Here is a 19435-nt window from a genome sequence, read left to right as displayed (position 1 = left end):
TCCTTAGTCAAGCCAAGGAGATATTTGATTTGCACTGTCAGTCAGCTGAGTCTTCACGGATCACAGTTTGAATACCATGAGTTAGAATATTAACAGCGTAACATTTCTCTTTATAAGAGCAGGTGGAGAACCCTGGAATTAGTGTTAGTGCATTCAGAATAATGGAGAGCTGCAGCAGAAGCATAACTTGCCAGCTCTCCAAGGGACGTGAAAACAAAGTAGTGTAACAAATCAAAAAGCTCCAACTGAATTCAAGGATGGAAATGTGCTGCTCGAGATCACCTTACCCCAGTAATTATGTTGTTTGATTTACTTTGGAGCCAATGCAGCCATGCAACTGGCAGTTTTCAGTTATCAGCAGTTCCATGTAAAAGCAGTGGAAGCTTCTGGGTCTGGAAGGGGGTTTGATGTTTGTTTTTCAGAGATGCCAAAGTCAAAAGCTGGGCGCTTGCTTACAAAACCTAGCCTTATTGTTTGAAGTGCTGAAATGTTTATTTAATTGTATTGTGCTCCATCTCTGACCTGAATGCCCTTAAGTAGTAAGCAAGATAATTTCTTTTTTTTTTTTGAATACTGATTGCTTTGCAAGCCCAAAGATAAAACAAAAGTGCAGTTACATTTTATGAATTACATCCATGTATACAGAATATGTGAATGTTTTTAAAAGAGAATTCCAGACACAGATTTAAAAATAACTTGGCAGTTTAGGTACTGAAGAGCAATTTTCCTTTTACATGCAACCGTTTAACTGTAGCAAAGTCTAATGGCTGTTTCCATTTTAATGTGACCGAACATATACTTCATTCTTACCAATTTTAAACTAGACTAAAATATAAACATGTTATCAGAGATCAAGGTTATATATACATTAACTTTCTTTGCATAGCAATGCAAACAAAAATTGAATTGGCCCATGCATTTCTTAAGCATCTAAAATTTCATTGACTTCAGCATATCTATTCCTTAAATACTTGTATCTGCGCTGAATATGCATGCAGGCTTAGTTGTAAAAGATGTGGGATGAAGCCAAATTTTTTTTCCATAAACAAATAGCCTAATATTCTTCTTTTGCAGTTCTCTGCAGATTACTTTTCAGAATGTAATTACATATTATGCTATAGCCTGGAAAAAAGCTAGAAATAGAAATATCGAATTTCAGTCTTAGCAGGTTTTGTCCTCCTATTAATAGTTTTAATTATACTACACATCCAGAATGACTGAAGAATCAACAAGCAGTAAGTGTCTGAACAGCTGCACAGAATTATTTGACCAATTGACTATAAAAATGGTATATGGTGAGCAGGAAGGAGTATACTTTTGATTATTATAAAGGACAGACAGCCTTACTTTCCACCGATGCAAGTTTTCATCCATGCAATCTAAAAGTCTGAAAAGTGAGGCCAGTTGCAGGTTTTGTAACTTATTGTTATAAGAATCGCAGTATGTAGTTGTGTATTTTTCATCCTTCTAAAATAACATTTATTAACATATTTTGTATTTTTACTTAAGAGGTATCTTTCCCACTAAAATACAAAATGGAATGAAAACCCAACGATTACAAAAACAAGCAGCTTAACACAAATTTAAATTTTAAGTTTGCTAGAGATGACTGACAGCAAAGGTTTACTACCAATTATTAGACTCAGAGGTGCATTATTTATTGAACGTTTCAGACAAGATAACTGTGGTAACCTGATTATTTACAAAAGAAGTAATTGACATTGATTCTTCTCTTAATAAACAGCTGAATGACAAACCTCCTGAAAGCCAAAGCAGATTTTTCAGTGGACCCTGAGATGAAGGGGTAGGTAATATTCCTACTTAAAGGAAAGGTTTCTTCTACAGAATTAAAATACTGTTCTAAGGTGCTTATTTTGGATTGTCCTCTACCATAGCGTTCAAGTGTTGACAGATACTCAAGGAACAGAAAAATGGAAGATGCATTAGGCGGCTGTGCTTCTATTTTACCTATCAGAGATTTAAGCAAGTTGAACACATGACATTTTTCTTTGTTGAGCGATTTCTCTTGCATACAGTTCATGGCTAGAAACACATCTGTGTACAGGGGATTTCTCTCTCTTATATTCCCATATAAAGCCGTTTGGTGTGAGACAGGATATTAAGAGATTTTACTCTAAATGCCCAATACATGATTTTGTAATAAATACATCTTGGCAATGCCTTGTGCCTAATGTATTTACCCTCCTGATGTACAGAAGGTTATGTACCAAGAAGGTTTTAGTTGTTCTTTCTCCCAAGAATTCCCTTCCATGACAAACTACAGTCTGATTCTGGTAGGAAAAATGATTTTAAAAATTGTATTGCAGGATTCTGGGTTTAATGTCTTCAATTACTGTATGAACAATGTTAAATTTATGCTTATAGAGTGCTTTATGACTTTTTTCTTTTGGCTTGGATTTTCCTATAGATTTCTTGCTAATTGATGGAAAAGGATAATCCTTTAATAATTTTACATTTGTCAGTTTCCAGCTTGAACCAGTTCTGCCAGACTAAGTATATCTTATTTTTGAAGAACTAATGTTTGGCCTACATCTCTCTTACATAAAAACTGGAGACTTGATTCTGTAAGATAGACCTAGGAAAGTGTTTGTCAAGCTAACTGTATTTTGCAGTCTCTCTTTCTAGGTTCCTTATGGTTTCTGAACTTGTAGGATTGCAGCTCTGTTTCCGTTGTAAATGTTCTGTAGCTAAACGTGCTGGATTCGTCTTGCAAATGTTCGCATCTCTTTGTTCAGGATCTCACTGGTGCTTTAAGAGGAACAGGTACCACTCTTTCAAACTAAAGAGGGTGTGAGCTGAATTCACAGCTTGGTTTCACTTATTTTTCTCGGGCACGTGGGAATGGTTCAAAGCTGTGGCAGGGGAAGTTTTGACTGGCCCTTAGGAAGCATTTCTTTACCGAGAGGGTGATCAAACACTGGAACTGGCTTCCTAGAGAGGTGGTTGACATGCCAGGCCTGTCAGTGTTTAAGCAGCATTTGGACAGTGGCCTGAGTAACATGCTTTAACTTGCTCAGCCCTGAGTTGGTCAGGCACTTGGACTAGATGATGGTTGTAGGTCCCTTCCAACCGAACTACTCTATTCTAGCCTATTATCAGAAGTCACCCGTGCTCTTTTCTCACCACCTTTTTTTGCTGTACCAAAGTGCAAGTAACAGAAGTGCACTTAGAGACAGTCCTTGTAAACGTCTATTTGTAAAGAGAGATACAGATACCAACTCCCATACAACCTCACCTGACTCTGCAATCCTCAGGGTGCCAACATGTGCTTATATATTTATGTGCACATGATAAAATCACCCTGAAAACTTGCAGCCTCGAGGTAGCTCTCCAGAGGAGCGGCAGGAGACCCGCGCTTGCAGCACACGAGGCACGCTGCTCCCGCTTCCCTCCCACGCCGCGGCGCATCCCTTACCGGTGCCCGGAACTCCCCGCCGTGTGCATCACCCCCAGACAGCCGGTCTCCGTTCAACCGGGCCGGCCGCTCCGCAGGCCCCGCCGCCGCGGGCACCCACGACCCTCGCCGCGCCCACGCGGCGGTGCCGGGCGCTGGCGGCTGCGCTCCCGCTCCGGGCGGCCGTGCCGCCGGCGCGCAGGGAGTTAACCGCGCCCGGTGCTGCGGACCCCGCCCGGGGCGGGGCGGTGCCCGTCCGCCGCAGCCGGGAGGCGGCTCGGCCAGCGCGCCCCGCAGCCCGTCCGGGTGCATCGAAAGGCTCTCCTCGGTTCGCAGCGGCGGTTCTCGCCGCCCCAGGTGAGAGCCGAGCCTCGCCAGCCGCCGCACGGGAGGGGACCCCCTGCAGCCCGCCGTCCTCCTCTCTCGGCGGCCGGGCGGGTGGCGGGGTGCCCGCAGCGCCTCCCGGCAGCGGCGCTCCGGGTCGCCGGGCGGCGAAACTCCTGCGAGGGGTGGGAGGTAGCGGCAGAAACGTGGGTGCCGCCGGGCGGGGAAACGGGGAGCCGGGGGGAGCGCTCATCGAGGGTCGTGGGAAGGGCCGCGGACGCAGAGGTCTCGTCGGCTGGGTATGTCGGCAGTGCTGTCGTCTCCGAGCTTAGATTGATGGGAGCTGTTTGCAGGCTCCTCCGTCTGCGGAGTCGAGGAAATCGTTTGGAAGTGATGTGCATCGTGAGTGAGCTGTAATTGTACAGTCTCTCTCGAGGGAAGCTACGGTATAAAAATCAATTTTGCTATGACTTCAGTTTTTTTAATGATGCATCAGCACCAAACTAGAGCTTTTCCTTAAATGCACTATTAACTGAGGTTTTCCTTTAAAAAAAAAAAAAACCAACAACAACAGAGGGGGAAAAATGAGAGTAATGATAATGGATTATGCATGGTTTTAGAACATCGGTCAGAGGATTTGCACACATGTTAAAGCAGGCTGTGCCCTTTCTTAAGCTGAGTCCTGCTGTGAGCACATTATTCTTGAACATGAGTTTTAACTGGGGAAGGCTGCTGAAACTTTTGATGTGGCTATAAAAATTTCCATTTGTTTAGACAGAATTTTGTGGGTTTGTATTAATTGGCTGCCTGTCAGCTACTACCGAATTGCTGGAAGGGTCTGCCATGGGAAAACTGCTTTCTGCTTGCTCCTTTCTTCAATTCCTGCCAAGGCATCTCCTGTTGGGCGCTGTTGGAGAGGGTATTCTGGACCTTTGGACTGCCAGAACTTTGTTCTTGGTTTTTTGAAATACATCGTTACTTAGGGGATCACAGAACCAAGAACGCTGTTAAAAAACTACATGGTTGCTTATTACTGTGAACAACGGCTGAATGAATATCCTCAGTTTATTTGCAGCTGGTTATCATCTAGGTACATCAAAATCACTTTGCTGTTTCTTCTTCTAACTCCTTGTTATTAGGACTCATGGCACTGTAGTTTTCTTGGAAAAAATTATGCATTTTTCCCATAATGTACATGATATACTAGTGATCCTCTGTAGTAACTGACTAATCATGTGATCATAAGGATGCATAATTGGTTCTAAATGTAACTTTTATACTTCACCTCCTTGAGCATAGATTCTCATACACGTTTAGTACCTCTAGTACATGTGAAGTTTAGGTCTATTTAATAAAGGTTAATATTTTAAATGAAGAAAACTGATCTTCCTTATAATTTTTAATACATTTCTGTAATTCACTGGCTTTTAACAGGCAGACTTCAGGTTTATTTTGTTTGGTACTTCAGTTCTTTCAAAATTCATGTGTTATGTAATTCTATTGCAAGATTGATTTCTTTCTATTTCCTTGTGGTGTAATCCTGTGGTTTTTAAGGATTACAGTCCTGTCTTTCTTATAACCTATGTCCTGTCAGACCCTTGGTAAGGGAGGGTAGAGCAAAACTCTGTGATTCAAGACTTCCTGTAAGGGCATTCCCAGAAACTACCAACTTTGGCACGTAGCCTTAGTCACTTCTGAAAATAATAAATGAATCATTCTATAATTCTAATTCTGTCATCGTATTGGCACTGAAGCCTCAGTGATACATTTGCCTATTTAAATGTAAAGGAGAATGCAGAAAGCAAAAGATTTTAGTATAAGTTAGGGTAATGGATTAGGAAAAAAGATATTCAAGATGGATGATAAACTAGAGCACTGTGACTTTTTGGAGTCATGTTTGGTTTAGTCTTCCTCGCCCTTAGGCTGGGTCAGTTAGAAATACAGTTAAGGTCAGTAGGAGAAGTTTAATGAAGAGGATATTATGAGTAAGATGCTTCCTGGACTTGGGTTTCAGGCGTATGACAGTTAGAAATGACCTTTGGAGACCTTCTGGAGCTGGAGGTGAAAGGGGGCTAAAGCTAGTTCAGCAGTCACTGTCCCCGTGGGAGGTACAGAAGAAAGAGGACTGGTGAGCTATGAGACTTACCTCTCCCTGGCCCGTGAGCCGGGTGTCACATATAGCACAGAACAGTAGTGGTGAGATGGGGGTTATGTTAGCAGGGGATTAGTTTGGGCTTCAGTGGTTTGAAAGTGGTGATGCTCAGCCATAAAAAAATTGGAGATGCTCATTTTGCTACAGCTATAAAAGCTTTAGTGTGGCTGGATTATTTTGGGGGTTTAATATGCATGACACTATCATCTGTATGGAAAGTTTCTATCACTGTTAATGATTCTAGCTTTAGGGATGGGACTATTCTGATGCACTTACATTTATTCTTTTAATATAATTCTAGGTATAAGCATACATGGCTCCTGGTGTCTCAAATGAGAAGAAAACTGATGATGAACAGTCTTCAAAGTAAGAATCAGAAATGAATTATCTTGTTGAAGTTTACACTTATGTTCTTACCCAAACTCATTAAACACTCATTTAGATTAAGATAAAGTTTACGATACAAATATTGATTGTATCTAGTAGAAGCTGTTTTGACAAATGGAGTCTTTATCTGCTTTAACCAAACCTACACTGAGGGCTTTGCTGGTTAGCCATTTTCATTTATCACAACTATGAATTTTTCCTAGCATAGGTGATGTTTTTATTTATTTTTTTTTTAATCCAGTGAGCTGTTGAAATGTTGACTTTGGTTGCTGCATATAGCCAGACCTGCCTGCTTTAAGAGTTTGAACAAATATTTCAATCTGTTTCTCTAATCCTTACTTTAAGCTTATTTTAGTAAAACCATACGTGCAGATATTCATGTTTTGTTTAAACCCCCACAAGTTATAGGTGCTTTACAACAGTGTGAGGGGAATAAATTGTCTGCTCCTTAGAGTTACAGGCCAAAGATTTTTATTAGGCAAACTTTGCCTTTACTGTAAATCCATGGCATTGGTCCTATGTACACAGAGTAATATGCTTACTTTTATTGCCCATTTTACCCCAGGGTCCAAGTCTGCAATTAGATCTGGATGGGCAGATAACCAGTACGAGTTAGTAACAGCCCCTAGCTGCAGGGAGGTGGTGGCTTGAAGAGTGTTGCTGGTAGGGTATGAGATGAAAAAGGTGAAATATAGACACCGCTGAGGAAGGAAACTGTATTTAGGCCAGGCATGAGGACTATGGTGTTGGCACATAACACATTAATTTCCCTGTACTTTGAATACAGGCCTCGCCTTTTCCCAGTTTATTTCCTGGAGAGACGCTTTTATTGTTGGTATTCTCATAAAGAAGGACATGTTTTTTGCTTGCCTGAGAACAAATTGTAAAGTGATTTCAAGTCATATCTTATCTGTATGTAGAAGCCATTCCAATAAACATCAGCACAGCCAGGTATTTGAACTGCATTAGTGAGTGATCTGTTAAATGTGGGCAGAGAGTCCCACAAAACCGAACAGGAATAATTCAGAGGAGGCAGCCTGGGAATTCTGCTCACACGAGGTGGCAAACTCCTGGGCCGTTTGTGCCTTTCTGAAGAGTCATAAACGTGCTCTTTATTTCTCCCAGAGTTAAACAGGTCTTTTGAAGGGAAGAAGAAAGGCAACCAAAGCGTTCAGTTCCACCTTAGGCAGGATTTGTATGAAGAGAGGCAAATGGGGCACATGGGAGATGGAAAGGAATTACTACTGAAGAAGCTAATGAACCACCCGCTTTGTTGGGCTGCTTTTTCAGTTGCTGAAGGTGGTAGTCTGTGGTGGGCAGGGACAAAGAGGGTGGATTGGGATGATACCTCTTACTTTGGCTGTGCAGCTGCTGCTGGATAGCTAGTGACATTAGAGAGAGAATTTCAAGAACAGAAACAATTTATTCACAATATTGGGGTTCTAACTATTTTATTTGCTTTCTGCAGAACAGTTCACTAACCTCAGTATGGGCATCTAGGCCACTTTAGGCTTCTTAAGGTAACCAATACATCCTGCACAGGGTTGGCAAAGACATAGGACCTACAGAAAAGCACTGCCTTTCTGGAGAGAGATTAGAAAACAGACAATATAACCTAAACCATCTAAAATAGTGCTAAATGCCTATGTTTAGGCCTCAGAGTAGTTCCTGCAAAGTCTTAACAATTTTTTGCATAAACTCCAGGCAAACTTTTGTTTGTCTCCTCTGACAAAGCAGTTTGAATTTGCTGAGCCATGCTGTGACTGCAGTGAGCCTTCATTAAGCTATTAAGTCACCTTCTTGTGTCTGGAAGATATTTATTGCTTAACTTCATCTCTTGGAAACTACTTTGAAGTATTGGCCAGTATTTTGCTTAAGCTTGTGATTACTGACTAGTGTTTCCTACCTGTTTCTACTGAACTTAAAACATCAAGCAAACATCAAGCACAGTTTTATGAATCATTCAGCTTGCTTAGTTAGTCCACTACCAGATTTTCCATGAAGGCAATCCCACATGCTGAGTAGTTCAGTTTTCTGGTTCTTCAGAATTTCTTCTTTCTCTTTTTTTATTTTTTCCTAATTTTTAAGGTGTGTCACTTTCTTACAGGAAGCTACTTAAGAGGAAGGGAATTCTTTTTACCTCCTCTTTCCCTTTTTCTTGCCTTTTTTCTTTTTAAATCTCTTCCATTGTTTTTGTTTTGCTTTAGATTTCCATTTCTCTCTTTCCTCTCCTGTGTGAAATCCTTTGTACTCTTGTTACCAGTCTCATGCCAGAAAGTTTTTTCTTCCTGGCCGGATGACACAGAGTTACAGCAAGCCAAATTGCCAGAAATCTCCTTTGGGCCTGTCCATAAAGACCAAACTTTCCCACCCCTCTCAGGTGGTTAGGAGGGTCAGTCAAAACACAGAGGTCAAGTTTGCTTTTCAGCTTTGCTATAGATTGTCTATGCAGTAAGGTCATCTATTGAGTATTCCCTTGTCCTGCTCTCATTGTTCTGCTCACCATAAAGACCCACCCTGGTTCACAGCTTTAATATTGTTTAAGATAAAGGTTGCACTGTTGCTAATGCATCTCACCATCTGGGCTTTTCTGCAGCAATTTCATCCTGTGCAATGAATGGAATGTTCAATGTCATGTGTGATTTGTTGTGAGACATAAGATGATCATGTAATTTAGGATTTCCTTAATGTAATGCATGAGGAACCAAAATAACGTAGTGCAGGCATACTCAGATGTGCCATTTCCTAACATTTACTGCTTGACTTTGCAAAATTAGTATCTGTGCAATGGAGGCTTTTGTATATACTCTATGTGTTTCACAATGTTGCTGTCCTGACAGAGATAATTTTATCCATCTCTGCAACCCTCACCTGGAGAAGATGAAAGAAGACATCCTGTACCATTTTGCTCTTGGGACTGGTACCCATGATTTTCCGGCATTGTTTGGAGATGTAAAGGTAAGAAGCTTCATTTCATTCAGCAAGTCTAAGCTTTTCTGCAGAAGGTAGAAGTGTAGCTGTCTTCAAGATAATACTAAGCGTGTCAGCATACCACCAGTTGAGGAATGAATGGAAAAGAGGTAAGATTTTGTGGGTTCTTGTCAAAATTGGGGATAATTGTTTCTGACTGCCTCTTTTCATCCAGTAAAAAGGGAAATGCTTTAGTCTCTATTCAAGTACAGCTCCCTGTTGGCACCTCTTTGAGTCAATATTTGTATTTTACTAGTTTAAACAGGGTGAAGACATTTGAGTGCTATGTAGAAGGGTGTTCTTGCATAATTTTTCTTCATGGCCTTTTAGAGTGATCATGAGAAGAATCACATCTGGGAGTAGCTTTGTGTTAACTGAAGGTGTTTGCGTCCTCATGTTGATCTTTGCATGTTCTTTGAAATACTGAATCATGCAATTGATTTTGTTTTGCTGAATACTGTCCACCCCAGTTTGTATGTGTTGGAGGAAGTCCTTCACGGATGAAAGCTTTTATCACCTACATAGCTGAAGAACTGGGGCTTGGGAGCCCTGGTTGTGACCATCCTAACATCTGTGCGGGAACTGACCGCTACGCAATGTACAAAGTGGGACCTGTTTTGTCCGTCAGTGTGAGTACCTCACCTAATCAGATGTGGGACGCAGTTCAGTGATGCCGTTCAAAGTAGAAAATATGAATGCACATTTCTTTTAAATACTTAATAGATGGAGTCAGGTTTTTTAAGTTTCTATCAGCCATGCTCAATGAAGAATTCCTTTTTAGTCTTTTCTTGTAAGAGGGCAAATCTCTGAGACTTTCATTCCTTTCTTGCCTCCTTTTTCCTCAGTGTACCACTGAGGCATTGCAGGAATAGCCTTATAAATTTTTTGAGCAGAGTTACTGTTCCCTCATCCCTGTTCTGTATCCTGAATAATGGGGGAAAAAAGGTCACTGGATCCATATGGGGTATTGGAAAAAATGGCTGTATCACATCCAGAGCTAAGTATCTGCAGTAGCATTGTCAAATGTGCTAACATAGCTTAAGAGTAGCATTCCGTGGGACGTGTGCTGCCAGCTTATGTATGCATTATGAAACTTCATACCTTTAATTTGTAGATACGATTACATACTTCAGTTGCAACTGCATAACTGTAATAGCATTCTGCACCCTTTCTTTTGAGTTGTAATTATCGCATTATCATGCAGTTTAAGGTGGACTTATATTTGCTGAATTTTGTAACTAAGCCACAGTGTCTGTGATTTGAAAAAATTTAGCTTAACTATTCACTAGCACTTCAGGTTGGTAAAAAATTGGAATGGGGTTTTTCTTGTCTTTAAGAAAAGTTCTGTGATGAAGTGCATTTGTCAACTACTAGAAAAGGGCACTGATTATACTTTTGAAAATGTAAATATTTTATAATTATTTTAGAAATATTGCACTTCATCCGTAGTCTACCAAAGCCAGTGGGTGACTTTCCGTTTACTTGCAGTAGCCTTTCAATAGGCCCATAGGTTAGGGTTTTTGTGGGAGTGAGCTAGATGACATTTGGAAAAAAAAATACCAGGAAGGAGATATTGACCAGCTCCTTCTTCCGTATATATTTTGCATTGTCTATGTGATTGTGGAATATGAATTTTTGCTTTCATTTCAGCACGGTATGGGCATTCCTTCTATTTCAATCATGTTGCACGAGTTGATCAAACTGTTGTATCATGCCAAGTGTTCCAACATAACCATTATTCGCATTGGCACCTCTGGTGGAATAGGTATTTCCCCTCTTCATTTCTTTTTTTCTTCCAACCAAAGCATCTTTGTAGGAGAGTAAAGCATCTCTCTGCAAGTGAGTGATTGATGGTCAGAACAGTTTGCCACAGGAGATGAATCATTTTGCTTCCATAATTTTGAAATAAAAGGCAATATCTGCCTTTGGATAGAGAAAATGCACTTAAGGGATCTGACAACATGAGGAGAAGGACATTCCTGTCCTGTATGAAAAGTATGAGATAAGAAAGAATATATAGTGAAAAAGGAAAATTTTCATTCTTTCCAAAATTATTTGTAATCATAAACTGAAGCAGCTAGCCATGCACAAAAAAAATTCTTATGGTGAATTCAAGGGCAAAATTGCCACCATTAGAAGAAGCAGGATTGGGTCCAGAGGTATGTTTTTTGTGTGTGTAAACAAAGCACTAACTACATTGTGAAGCTATATGTGTTTCTTTTTACTGCAGGTCTGGAGCCAGGCTCAGTGGTTATAACTAGGCAGTCTGTAGATGCCGCCTTCAAACCTCAGTTTGAACAGGTTGTTCTGGGAAAGACTGTAATTCGCAGTACAAACCTAGATGAACAGCTAGCTCAGGAACTGATGCAGTGCAGTAAAGAAATCGGTCAATTCAATACAGTCATTGGAAACACTATGTGCACTTTGGATTTCTATGAAGGTAAGGCTGGTGACAGACTAACAGAAGTATATTGGTAAGCAGCAACAGATAAATATTGAGTAATATTTTAACATTAAGGTTCCAGTTCACTGAACAGAACACATTCCCTAATTTGAGTTGTCTTGTCAACTGTAATTAGCCTATTTTTCATGTACGTAAAATCAATGATTGTGCTTACCAGTTTGCTGTATTGAACTTCTAATTTTGTGGAGGTTTATTTCCCCCCAGCTCTGATAGATCCTCTGAAATACATATAGTCTACTGTACACTCTTCACACACTCATCAGTTAGATATGTTTGTCACAAAATTTCTGTGACTTACTGAGGCATCCTAGAGGATTAAAGGAGTGAGAATTATTTGTGGCTGTTTTGAGGTTAGTTTTTTTTTTTGCACTGGTTAAGTATTTAAAGTAAATATTTTCTAAAAGAAGTGTTGGAACTTGTTTCCCATGTGCATTTTGAGCAAGGCAGTCATCAGACAACTGAAGACAGTATTATGCTGAGCTGTGTCAATACTGCTACGTAGGAGGGGCAAACCTCCAGGGCTTACTTTGGATAAACATATAGACATTCAGGTGCTTTTCTGATCTCCCAAGTCTATTCACAAACATCTTTCAAATCTTGCAAGAACAGAGTGTAGATGGCACCTGATACTACTTTCTCTAGCTGTCACTGAATAGGTGAGAAAGAGTGCAATGCAGAGGGGAACATAAGGTCTTCATAACAGTGCTCAAGCTTGGTCAGAAGCAGACACTGTCAGTTTTTATATCTCCTCAGACACCAGTCGCAGGTGCGCTACACTAAAAAACGTGTCAGGAATGTTTTCAACTCATACAGCGAAAGCTGAGAACAGGCTCAAAGGCATTAATTTAGGAGTATGTCTCCTGAAAACAAAAAGATACTGAGTAAAACGCTGCGTAATTTAACTTTACTGTACATAACCTGCTGTTGTGTTATCTGTAGGTGTTATTCTTGAATAATTTGAATAAACTAATTTTCTCAAATAATTATAATAGTATTAGCTAGTTAGCTTAAGAAACTCTTGATCTTTTACCATAGAGAATATGTAAGTAATAAAATGTTCATCTTTTTAAGGTAGCATCAGGAAAGCTTTTTCAAGCCTCGCAGTTTTTCTAGACAGTGATTAAACAGAAAAAATGCAGCACTTCCATACAGCTTGAAGTGTGTTGCTGAATTTTGACAGATGCCGCACATGCAGGAAACTACTACATACATTTTCCCATTTATGAATTTGAGAATTTTATCTGGAGAAGACCATTTAAATTACTGGGATTCACATTATAAAAAATACAGGTAATATGCAGAAGCTCTAGTAATAGCTAAGAATCGCTTTGTTCTATTTGCCTCGCACATGAAAATAAAGAGGAATAGTAAAAGCTGGACACTGTATAGGGGAAACTGCAATGATTGGGTGGTTTAGAAACTGAATTTGTTCTGTGACTTCATTGCTCTGAAAATTGCTACAAAATTACTTTGTAGGACAGGGCAGGTTGGATGGTGCAATCTGCTCATATAATGAAGAAGAGAAACTGAAATATTTGAAAGAAGCTTATGACTCTGGTGTCCGAAACATAGAGATGGAGTCTTCTGTATTTGCTGCGATGTGTAATCTCAGTGGTGTCAAAGGTAAGCTAACTTAAAGTCACTTTATTCAAGCTATAGGAAGTTTTCTGCATTGCAGGGAGTTTGTCGTAAAAACTGCAAACGAGGTGTTAACATACCTTCTGCGTATTAAAAAAACCCCAGATCTGGCTATAGTTTTGTTGCTATGATTGTTTGATATTTGTCAACTTAGGCAAACTTCCTCACATAGTTCTTAACACAGTTTAGTTCTGCCATTTGCTATTCCAGCCCTTGGCAAGCACACAAATCATTAAGGTACCTAATTACCCTATAGCATTAATTTGTTTTCTGCAGTTAGTTTTTGGAGTTTACAGGAAGCAACCGGTTAATTTAAGCAATCAGATGATTCTCATATACATAAAACTATAATCACTTTCTATACTTTCTATATATATCACATTGAAAATACAAGTATTTTATGTAGAGTTATGGCTTTAATTCTTAAACAGTTGAAGATTTTTAGTAGCATCATGAATAAACTATACCTAATCATAAAACGAGTTTTTAATTTTTTTACACAAGCTAGTTTTCAGTAAAATTAAAAAATTTCAGTAAAATGAGGGGAAAATTTCAGTAAAATGGGGGGGGGGAAGCAATTACAAATAATGCAATACGGTGCCTTTCTACTTACCATGTTAACTATAGTCTCTTTCCTTGGCAAGGAATTTGCTAATTTAAAACACTGATGTTTCTCAAACTTCCTTAAACTCAAGGAGGATGAAATGAAGAAAAATAAGCAGAAAGGCCAACAGTTACATCAAACATCCTTAGTTCTTGCTGACTCGAGAGTGATTAAAAACCCAACCCATGCTGTCACTGAGCCATTAGGGAGCCTATTTTGTTAGTCTGTAATGTGTATTACTGCTTGCGCTCTGCAAATTGTCGCTAGCAGAAACCCCAGATACAGAAGAGTGGTGGTGGAGCTCAGCTTGAGTGAAAGGAGGGATTTTACTTTTGGGGCTGTGATTACCAAAAGGCAGCAGATGAGCCTGAGATGATCCATGAGATCCTCATGTACTTGCAGTGCTCCCCATCCAGGAACGTCAAAGTAGCTCACCTGCTGGTTCCCGAGAGATGACATCTACAGCATGGGGATTTGGGTTGAGGATACGGTAGATAGTGGAGGGCTGTAACTACAACTGCTGGAACAGTGTGTCTGATCACTTCCTACCAGTCAAGTCCTGGGTACTTGTGAAATATAATTCCTATCCAGAAAAACATAAGAATCATCATATATCAATAAGTATCTGCAGCTGCCTCACAGCACTTGCTTTATTAATGTAGCAATCAATTGTCTTAAACTATTTGTAACTTTTTTTATATCATCCACAGCATGCTAGTCCCCTAGCATCTTATGGTACTGTGCACCATTATTTTGGGTTTGTTTTCTCTCACATTTCTAATCTTCTAGCTGTTTGTTCAAATGCTTATGCTTTTGCACTGTAGAAGTGCCAGAATGTCATTCCTAACTAAATCTGTCTTTTAATTTCTAGCTGCTGTAGTGTGTGTCACTCTTCTGAATCGGCTTGAAGGGGATCAGATTAGTAGCTCACATGATGTACTTGTGGAATATCAGCAGAGACCGCAGAAGTTAGTGGGATATTTCATTAAGAAAAGTCTTGGGAAAGTATGAAATATCCATCTTTGTTTTATAGCAGCAGAAGGCTTTTGCACAGCTGAAGTCATGGTCACGACTTCTGTGCGTTAAAGGTCTTTTGCCTCAGAATACCTTACAGCATTCCATGTGTCTGCGGAAGTTAATCATTTATGTCACTGTGCTTTGGGAACTGAATGTGCTGAATGGACTTCAGTTAAGTTTTGCTTAGTTATGCGTTGCTGGATATAAGACTCACTTCTCTGTGAATTGGAAAATGGATCTGTTGTGAAAGACAAGCCTGCTATAATACATGAAAAAGCTTTATTTATCCCTGCTGTAAAAGGAAAACTAGGAAGAAAATCAAACTTTATTGCCAAGTACTTGCAAACCACCAAATTAAAATTAAGAATGCTAATCCCTTTCTTGTGGTTACAAAAATTATATAAATTACAATTGTCTTTGTTGCTTCACTTGTAAAGAAAACTTTAAAGTTAATCCAGTTTATATTTTGCAAACTTAGACAAACAATACTATTTTCATATATTAAAATTTTGTGAAATTGCAAAGTGTGGGACTGAATTTTCTAAGCATTAGGGACTTGACACTGAGCTGTTGAATATCTGTACTTCCTGGATATTGATCCAACAAGGTCATTCATATCCCGTTTTAACTATACGATTGAATCAATACCCAGGAAACACTTATGCATTAAGTAATTTTGCATTGAAGAACTTGAAATCTTTTGCTGAATCAAGGCTCCTGCTTACTGAAAATGAACCAAAAACATTCAGGAGATGCACAGCATGTTTACAGGACTGTGCTTTTTTCTTTGTTTCTTTTTAAATTGGTTTTCATCTCCATCTCTTCAGGAAGTAACACTCACTGTTGCAATGGTTCCCATTTCTTCTGAAGAACTGGAGAATACCTCTTGACTGTACATGCCATCAGAACCATTTCTGCAGTTTTCTCCACTACCATTGGCCTAGTGTTTGGGGGTTTTTTTTTTAATCATACTCATTGCTGCTTTGCTGCTGTGGTTAGAATATAAATATGTAGTCAGCTAAAGAAAAATGGATTTCTCTCCTTTTTTTTTTTCCTACTGCAGTGGAGGGTCCAGTCCTAACAGGAGTCACAGGTCAAAAGGATCTGAATAAACTCTCAGAACAGCTGTCATTGATCCAGCTAAATTAGATTTTCTTTTCGAGGATTGTAGTCTGCAACACTGTCAACAAATGTAAGAATTAGATCTAAGAGGGGGTGATGCAGTAGTGGGCACATTCACCAAGTGGCAGAAAGTGGAAGCAATGTGATGAAAACATTAAAAGAGGAACAGGAAACTGCCAATGAGGATTAGTCTTAAATTTGATGAATTTCCAGCTGGAGAACAGATAAAAAGATACAAATATTAGAGTTTTTAAATGTACTGATTTTGTTTTAATTTAAAAACCACATTTTCTCATTAATGCTCAGGATATACAACGAATGTCAGTTTTCAAAGGAAAGCCTTTTTTCCTCTCAGCTTAAGGGGTCAGGTGGGAATGGCTCCACGTTTTATTTGAACTGTTCCTCCCTTATTTAAAAAAACAAACAAAAAAACCCCAAACAAACAAACAAAGTACCTGTGCTTAACTATGCCTAGTGCTTGCCTGGGCATTGTGCAAAGCGGTGTGAGGTCCCTTGGGAAACATGCAACAAAGCACATCCTTGCTCAGCAATCTCCTGTTCCCAGAAGAGTAGCAAGGAGATAAAAAGGCGATCACTTAAGAAGCAACATGCTGCACCCTAGGCTGAAGAAAAGCTTATACCAAATTGACTGGTATGGGTTTAGAGGAGAGAGTTTGCTGTTGTAAAAGAAATACTTACTATGAATTACCTAAATAGGAGAAAACATACTTTATCAAGAAAACAAAGAAACACCTAAAACATCAAACAAGAAAACAAAGAAACAATGTAGCTCTCTGAAGCTTTGGGGAAGCATATTACTGTAGTTATCCTGGAGATATGAATCTCAAATGATCACAGAATCACAGAATGGTTTGAGTTGGAAGGGACCTTAAAGATCATCTAGTTCCACCCCCCCTGCTGCGGGCAGGGACACCCTCCACTAGACCAGCTTGCCCAAAGCCCCATCCAACCTGGCCTTGAACACTTCCAGGGATGGGGCCTCCACAACCTCTCTGGGCAACCTGTTCCAGTGCCTCACCACTCTCACAGGAAAAAATTTCTTTCTAATATCTAATCTAAATTGACCCTCCTTCAGCTTAAACCCATTACCCCTTGTCCTGTCACTACACTCCCTGATAAACAGTCCCTCACCAGCTTTCCTGTAGGCTCCCTTTAGGTATTGGAAGGCCGCAATTAGATCTCCCCGGAGCCTTCTCTTCTCCAGGCTGAACAACCCCAACTCTCTCAGCCTGTCCTCATAGGAGAGGTGCTCCAGTCCTCTCATCAGCTTTGTGGCCCTCCTCTGGACTCGTTCCAACAGCTCCACGTCTCTCCTGTACTGGGGCCCCCAGAGCTGGACGCAGTACTCCAGGTGGGGTCTCACAAGAGCAGAGTAGAGGGGCAGGATCACCTCCCTCGACCTGCTGGTCACACCTCTTTTGATGCAGCCCAGGACACGGTTGGCTTTCTGGGCTGCAAGCGCACACTGCCGGCTCATGTTGAGCTTCTCATCAATCATTACCCCCAAGTCCTTCTCCTTGGGGCTGCTTTCAATCCATTCCTCGCCCAGCCTATAGTTGTGCTTGGGATTGAGCCGACCCTCATGCAGGACCTTGCACTCGGCCTTGTTGAACTTCATGCGGTTCGCACAGGCCCACCTCTCCAGCCTGTCAAGATCCCTCTGGATGGCATCCCTTCCCTCCAGCGTGTCGACCACACCACACAGCTTGGTGTCGTTGGCAAACTTGCTGAGGGTGCACTCGGTCCCACTGTCCATGTTGCCAACAAAGATGTTAAACAGTGCTGGTCCCAGTACCGACCCCTGAGGAACGCCACTCGTCACCGTTCTCCACTTGGACATTGAGCCGTTGACCACAATTCTTTGAGTGCGACCATCCAGCCAATTCCTTATCCACTGCGTGGTCCATCCATCAAATCCATGTCCCTCCAATTTAAAGACAAGGATGTCGTGCAGGACAGTGTCAAATGCCTTGCACAAGTCCAGGCAGATGATGTCTGTTGCCCTTCCCTTGTCCACCAGCGCTGTAACTCCATCATAGAAGGCCACCAAATCTGTCAGGCACTATTTGCCCTTAGTGAAGCTGTGTTGGCTGTCACCAGTCACCTCCTTATTTTCCATGTGCCTGAGCATAGTCTCCAGGAGGGTCTGCTCCATAATCTTGCCAGGCACGGAGGTGAGACTGATCGGCCTGTAGTTCCCTACAGGGAATGATGTGATTGGTCTTTTTAAAGGAAGGACAGCAAGAGTCTGGAAACTGGGTAACAAGAAAAAGTTCTTAAATCATTTAATGGCGACAGCTCTCAGCTGAAGCTACAAAGCTTGTGTATTTATAGTCATATAAAGCAGGCACTTCTATTTTGGTAACTAATATGAAAACTCTTATGTGCTACATGCCAAAATATAACTAGCACTGTGGCCTGTCTGAGTTGGAGCTAAGGTGCAAGCATTCATGGAGTGATGCAACTATTCTACTAAATCAATACAGAAGACCTTAGCAGAAACCCCTGGAAGACTTAGCCATTCACTTTCTGCCAATATGTCCTTTCTGTACTGGGGGCCCCAGTATAGGAGAGACATTGAGCTGTTGGAGCGAGTCCAGAGGAGGGCCACGAAGCTGATCAGAGGGCTGGAGCACCTCTCCTATGAGGACAGGCTGAGAGAGTTGGGGTGGTTCAGCCTGGAGAAAAGGCGGCTCCGGGGAGATCTAATTGCGGCTTACCAGTACCTGAACTGGAACAGGTTGCCCAGAGAGGTTGTGGCTGCCCCCTCCCTGGAAATGTTTAAGGCCAGATTGGATGGGGCTTTGGGCAATGTGGTCTAGTGGAGGGTGTCCCTGCCCATGGCAGGGGGGTTGGAACTAGATGGTCTTTGAAGTCCCTTCCAACCCAAACCATTCTATGATATAATATGATTCTATTCTATGATATGATTCTCCTACCCACTGTTCCTTAGGACGTTGTACTTTTTTTTCTGCTAAATTTTTTTTCTTCTGTGCTTCCTAAAAGAGGGAGTAAAGGGAAGTATAACAATTTAAAATTAGAATTCAAAGAAGACCAAGTATCCTCCTGCTTCTACTCATCACCATCCTGTAACGCTGTATTCCTAGTGCAGGAGGGTGCTGTATAGACACATCTTTTACGTGCAATAAAATACTTTTCTTAGCTTCAGAGGAAACTTGCCAGAATGTTACACTGATAAGAACAATTGCATTTTCCCTTGTGACTGCAACTGGACAGAGAGATAAAGAAATGAGTCGGCTGTGTGCATCCGGCGGTGAAGTTACCTTCCTGTAGGTTTTACAAAGAAGTCCATAAAGAATT

The 19435-nt window shown here is 40.8% G+C and overlaps 1 protein-coding gene across 2 annotated transcripts; it reads left to right on the top strand.

The window, feature by feature from the left end:
- The first annotated feature begins 3645 nt into the window (after positions 1-3645).
- UPP1 (uridine phosphorylase 1) lies at positions 3646-15488 on the top strand. 2 transcript variants are annotated; one of them, XM_054818115.1, is made up of 8 exons: positions 3646-3772; positions 6193-6257; positions 9119-9236; positions 9719-9877; positions 10899-11013; positions 11479-11688; positions 13189-13335; positions 14826-15488. In XM_054818115.1, the coding sequence occupies exons 2-8, from the start codon at positions 6205-6207 to the stop codon at positions 14963-14965; spliced, it is 942 nt and encodes a 313-aa protein (XP_054674090.1). In that variant the 5' UTR covers positions 3646-3772; positions 6193-6204; the 3' UTR covers positions 14966-15488. The 2 variants fall into 2 exon arrangements, with proteins under 2 accessions (XP_054674090.1, XP_054674091.1); XM_054818116.1 differs by lacking the exon at positions 9719-9877.
- Positions 15489-19435: the final 3947 nt, after the last annotated feature.

This window comes from Grus americana, chromosome 2 (assembly GCF_028858705.1).
Source record: "Grus americana isolate bGruAme1 chromosome 2, bGruAme1.mat, whole genome shotgun sequence".
Lineage (NCBI taxonomy): Eukaryota > Metazoa > Chordata > Aves > Gruiformes > Gruidae > Grus > Grus americana.
The sequence above is the reverse complement of the archived record's forward strand: the minus strand, read 5'-3'. Positions and strand labels throughout refer to the sequence as shown.

Excerpts from the sequence above, each read along its gene's own strand:
- UPP1 (XM_054818115.1), top strand. The coding sequence starts at position 6,205 with ATGGCTCCTGGTGTCTCAAATGAGAAGAAAACTGATGATGAACAGTCT. Across the intron at positions 6,258-9,118 it reads GATGATGAACAGTCTTCAAA|AGATAATTTTATCCATCTCT; the intron begins GTAAGAATCAGA and ends CTGTCCTGACAG. Across the intron at positions 9,878-10,898 it reads GACCTGTTTTGTCCGTCAGT|CACGGTATGGGCATTCCTTC; the intron begins GTGAGTACCTCA and ends CTTTCATTTCAG.